Source organism: Astyanax mexicanus, chromosome 22 (assembly GCF_023375975.1).
Source record: "Astyanax mexicanus isolate ESR-SI-001 chromosome 22, AstMex3_surface, whole genome shotgun sequence".
Taxonomy (NCBI): domain Eukaryota; kingdom Metazoa; phylum Chordata; class Actinopteri; order Characiformes; family Acestrorhamphidae; genus Astyanax; species Astyanax mexicanus.
The window spans coordinates 27718542-27724589 of NC_064429.1; the positions used below are offsets into that span (position 1 = coordinate 27718542).

Sequence of the window (6048 nt, forward strand, 5' to 3'; positions counted from 1 at the left end):
CATTCCCCCTCAGGAATACTACTACTGCTTTCATTTAAAAATAAAAAATCTCCCAAATCCTCCTGTCTTATTTGTCCTATTTAAGGAGATCCTATTAGATCCTATTGGATGGACGTGTCCTCTAATAGACGAGAGCATTCCAGAGCATTCCACTCAGGCAAGAGTGTCACTCCAGCCTATTTCCATTCACCTCCATTTATAGTCGGCCAGTGCTGCGTTTCTGATAAAGCTTATCTCGCTCTCCAGCATGGCTGTATAAAAGCCCAAAACTGGCTCAGACAACTCGCTGTTCTCTCCCATCCAACCTCCAGTCGCTGACTGCCAGCGCGAGCATCATGGCCCCGAAGAAAGTCGAACCCAAGAAACCGGAGCCCAAAAAACCTGAGGCCAAGAAGGAGGAGACCCCGGCTCCGGCTCCCGTCCCCGAGGAGCCCAAAGAGCCCCAGATGGACCTGAAGAGCATCGTGCTGGAGTTCACCCCGGACCAGATCGAGGAGTTCAGGGACGCCTTCACCTTGTTCGACGAGACGCCGACCGGCGAGATGAAGATCAGGTACGCCCAGTGCGGGGACGTCATGAGGGCTCTTGGCCACAACCCCACCAATGCTGACGTCCACGTGGTGCTGGGTAAGCCCAAGCTTGAAGAGATGAACAGCAAGATGCTGGACTTCGAGACCTTCCTGCCCATGCTGCAGCACATCTCCAGGGCCAAGGACCAGGGCACCTTCGAGGACTTTGTGGAGGGCCTGAGGGTCTTCGACAAGGAGGGCAATGGTACGGTGATGGGGGCTGAACTCCGCCACGTTCTGGCCACTCTGGGCGAGAGGATGACCGAGGATGAGGTGGACCGTCTCATGTTTGGACAGGAGGACGCGAACGGCTGCATCAACTACGTTTCATTCATCAAACACATCCTCTCTGGGTGAACTAGAGAGGACAAGACCATCTATCTTGTGCTTCATGTGTGTTCCTGGACTGTGCGTGGATTTCAACAACTAAAAGACATTAGAAAACATGGGAATGGCAAGCTGAATGTTGGTAAATGTCAAATAAAGATCTCGATTTCTCAGCTTTATTCTGTTTTTTATTCTCTTCTGTCTACCATTGTTTTATTTGGTTGTACAGCATATATATATATATATATTATATATATATTTATTTGTGTCCCAATACTGGAGAGAATGTGGGTCACATACAAACTATGAAACACTGAGAGGAAATAGGGACCAGTGGATCGAGACAAAAAAAATACTACTAATAAATACAATAATACAAGTACCTGTCAAAAGACACCGTAAATTCATTGTTTTTGTTTCTTTTCTCTTGCTTAGGTAACAGTTTTACACATCTTGGCTGTATTTTCTCAGTCAGTTTTATAAGGTAGAGTTACCTGGAATTCAGGCTTTCAGTTAACAGCTGTGCTGAACTCATCAAAAGTTAATTACTTGAATTTCTTGTCTCTTAATGTGTTTGGAAGCATCAGTTGTAAAGTTGTTAAGAGGTAGGGTTACAGGTATACAGTGAATAGCTCTATTTGAGTAATGTTCTAATCCATTATGACAAGAACTCCTCAACTAAATAAGACACAATGAAGAACTTTAAAAGTATCCTTAAGTGCAGTCGCAAAGACCATCAAAAACGTTATGATGAAACTGATCCTGACTCATCCTGACTCATCAGGACCCCAGGTAAGTCATCTATAGTCATCTATATGCAAGTATTTTGGTTTGTTTAAAAACACAATTCCTTGTGTGATCCTTCATAGTTTGGGAAGGTACCCAATCCCATTAAGTATAAGAGGAATACATCATAAAAGGCATTAATTACCATCCACAGTGGACAGTGCAGTGGATGGTAATGATTGTGACCGGCGGCTTCTGGTTAGAATTGTCTATGCCAACATAAATCGCATCCACAATTAAAGCAGGAGGTCTTACATGCTTATCTTGGAGCTCAATGCAGTATTCTTTAGCTTCCATCAAGGCAAAAGTCATGGGACACAGTACTAGTTCCTGTCTTCTGACATTTGGTGTGTGAATATTAAATGGGATCTCATTGAAGCTGTAAGCTATCTGTCCTATAGTTTTAATGTGCTGCAGTGTCCCAATACTTTTGTTCATAGGGTTCATGAAGTTTGTGCACCCTTTATCTGAGCAATAGTTCAGTTACACTATCAAACAAATCTAATCAAATCCAGAAACATCTGTTTGTAGGTCACATGTTCTTCCCTCCAGTAAAGAACGGCATTAATATCCTATCTTATAAACATAAGCGCTGATGTAACTGTTAAAAAACGCTGCAGGTGGGTTTTCTTTCAGCTCAAAGAATACAAATATAAATTAAATCTTTTTTTTTTTTTTTTTTTTAGCCTATCAGCACACAAAGTACCGTAGCGGAATGCCATCACATTTTTTTGAGCGTACATAGATTTCCAAAGGCCATGTCTAGCATGGTGAACTCAAATGCGCACTAATTGGGTTTGAGAACATTGTGGATACAACATCGCTCCGCTAAGTAAGATACACACTGTACTTGACCCGAATCAATATGAAGTCCTATATCACCCCCCCAGAGAAGAGGGTCCGGGGGAAGGGGAAGTCATACTGCTCAGCTAATGTGATTTTACAGATAGAGGATATAGATTAGGCATCCTTTGCTCCTCAGCTCAAAACCTGAGCTCTACCTTTGTCCTGGTAATTAAGCTTCGGCAGGTATTCTAAAGATTTCATTTCTAATGACAAACACTTATTGTATACATTGAACTCTTTGTTCTCAGCCTTTATTGACAGGACGTTTTGTGCTTTGTCGTAGGCTAGCTCGGTCAAATTACAGAGAAAAGGCCGGAAATGCTTTTGCTTGCTAAGAGAAAATACAGGAAAAATGTCAGTTAAGTCTATATCTGAGGAGTATCATGTACTTCAGATCTAGTCAGTCAGCCAAGACTGCAGGCAGTGTTTGATATCCTCAGTTCACAACAAAGTAAACTAAGGATGCTAGGCTAACATTGCTAACTCTAATGTTGGATTGGCTCTTCAATTGACCTCACCTTCTTTTTCACCTCACCTGACCTACACAACATCTGTGACTGAAATGTAATAAATGCTTCCTCCTCATTCTGAGGCAGGAAGACCCCCAGTTTAAGTTAGTTATCAACCAATCAGTCAATCGATCAGAGTACATTGAGGAAGATCCTTATTTACAACGTAGCCGAACCAATAGGAAAGCTTTAAAAAAAAAAAAAAATATATATATATATATATATATATATATATATATATATATATATATAGATATATAAGACCCTCTCAAACCCTGCATCCACTACAATGGACATCACATCATATTTCCTTTTCTTACTGTCATGTTGCACATTCGACAAAAGCCTATGAAACAGTATGTTAGCTCCGCCCACTTTACTGAAAAAAAAAAAAGAAACTCAACTAACGCTCAAGCATTAGAGCATGGCAGCACTCTAAAGCCAAGATGGCAAAGTAATAAGAGCTCATTTTTGCTAATTATATGTGATTTTCAGTTTATTTTAATGTGTAGGAATGGTTTGTGACGTTAAAAAGTCAATATTAAATATAAAATAAAAAACTAACACAGGCTTCCAATGCAGCAGACATAAAAAAAACAATTCAATATTTTGATTTGATATTTGATGTAACTGGACATTATATAATTTAACTATACATTTTATTAGATTCTTTTTTGGTGTGCATTACAGGCAGAAACAGCATTTTTATATTTCCCCATGACTGGAATACAACTGAAGGTCTGAAAGGGTTAAAAGTAAGAATTTAGCAAGAATCATAAAATCATAGGTAAGAAAATCAAAGGTAACAAAAAATGATAAGAACAAATGTATACAAATATATATATAAGCAACAAATAAAATAAGAAAATAAGAAAAAAAAAATAACATACATAAAAATAACCTACAAAAGAAAGATATAAAGACAGCTCAAACAAACCAAAAAAAAAAGTTAACTAAAAAATTAAATACGACCAAAAGCACTCAAAAAAAAGTTAAATCAGCTTTATCCAGTGAGCTAAGCTATAGAGGTTCTTGTAGTGAATTCCAACTCACTGGTGCACTACAGCTAAAAGCAGATTTTCCCAGTTCACTAAAAACTCTAGATTCCAATCACTGGAGCAAGTCTGAAAAGTTCTGGTAAGTTGTTATTTAGTAATCCAGATAATCTCACAGCACTTCATGCTTCCCTCTGCTGACAACTTTTATGAATATGTGGATTTCATTTTAATATTCTAATTTTTTGAGAATTTTTTATTGGCTGTGAGCCATAATCATCAACAATAAAATAAATAAACGCTTAAAATAGATCACTCTGTGTGTAATACATCTATATGATATATGATATTCAAATTTTTTGAGATGCACCTGCACTATTTGCCTTTGTATGTTCTCCAACTTTACTGTTCTTTACATTTAAACACTGCGGATTGTTCTTGGCTCCATGCTTGGTGGATTTCCCCACCGATGTTCTACCATGAGGAGCAGAGCAGAGCAGAGCAGCATGGGATAGCAGGTAAGTCCAGGCGAGGATAGGGTTACATGATTTCCTAGAGAATGAGAGAATGAGTGTGTGTTAGGTGATGGAGGGTGTCCTGGTATGCCCTCTCCTCACCACATCTGTACTTCCCCTGCTACGCTGCCTCTGTTACACCCCAAACAGAGCAAGCGAGCCACCATTCATCAATCAAACCCCCATTACTGCGACCACAGACACCCTGTCTGCCAACCGCAGATCCTCACGGAGAGCTGTATGGTCAGACAGGGACTTGCCGCCGAGTGTGAGCTGCCTGCTGTCAGTGAGACGTACAGAAGACCGGCCTATGCACAAAGCCCAACCTCCACCCGCCCAAACCCCCCCAACCCCCGGACACCAACGTCTGAGGTTCTGCACACAGATTAAGGCTACTCAGCTAGTCAAAAATCCAACACTGAATCCTATTAGTGCTGAAATTGCTGGTCTGGAGCTAAACTCGTTGAAAACAAACCCCTCTAAAACCATATTGGCGGGAAGTCGAGTGTTGTGGTGACTGCTGGGTGACATGTTTTCCTGTTCATTTTGACAGTCCTTCCCCGGGATTTTCAGCCAAGAAGGAATTTCAGCCAAATCCAAGATTCTTCAAAATCTCTTCACTGGAATCTCTCACCAAGACAAGGCTGTGTGAGTGTATATAAGCTTTCAGTGTGCCTATTTTATGTATACTGTAGATAAAATACATAAACATTGTACTTAAGCTTCAAAAAAGTTCTACTAGGAGACTCCAATGCCACGTCTCTCTTTACCTCGACCAATCACGAGTTTCCAAGATTGGTGTAGTGCACAACATCATCATCAGTAAAAGCTACAGTAGTATTATACAGTTTATTAGAAGGATTACACTGTATAGGCATCTATATTGGCATTGAGAATTGTGATCTTTACTAGGATTTTAAGTCAAGAAGAATTTTTTGCCAAATTCAAGATTCTTCAAGATCTCTTCACTGGAATCTCTAACCAGGACAAGGCGTGAGTTTTTTCTTTTACACATTAGAAGTGTATAACCTTTTAGTGTGCCTATAAAATAACAATACTCTACATAAAATACATAATTACTGTATGTAAGCTTCGGGAAAGTTCTACTAGGAGACTCCAATACCACATCTCTTTACCTCGACCAATCACGAGTTTCCAAGATTGGTGTAGTGCACAACATCAACATCAGTAAAAGCTACAGTAGTATTATACAGTTTATTAGAGGGATTAAACTGTACAGGCATGCAAATTGTGGTGGTGACTGCTGGTTGACATGTTTTCCTGTTCATTTTGACAGGCCTTCAGCAGGATTTTCAGCCAAAACCAAGATTCTTCAAGATCTCTTCACCGGAATCTCTTACCAAGACAAGGTCGAGTGAGTGTTTTCTTGGCACATTTGAAATGCATAAAAGCTGTCAGTGTGCCTGGAAAGAACAATACTGTAGATAAAATACAGAAATACTGTATTTAAACTTCCGGAAAGTTCTACTAGGAGACTCTG

At 39.9% G+C, this 6048-nt stretch overlaps 1 protein-coding gene across 1 annotated transcript; it reads left to right on the plus strand.

The window, feature by feature from the left end:
- Positions 1–262: 262 nt before the first annotated feature.
- Positions 263–1075, plus strand: cmlc1 (cardiac myosin light chain-1). The gene has a single exon (XM_049470556.1). The coding sequence runs from the start codon at positions 336–338 to the stop codon at positions 924–926; it is 591 nt and encodes a 196-aa protein (XP_049326513.1). The 5' UTR covers positions 263–335; the 3' UTR covers positions 927–1075.
- Positions 1076–6048: the final 4973 nt, after the last annotated feature.

Excerpts from the sequence above, each read along its gene's own strand:
- cmlc1 (XM_049470556.1), top strand. The coding sequence starts at position 336 with ATGGCCCCGAAGAAAGTCGAACCCAAGAAACCGGAGCCCAAAAAACCT.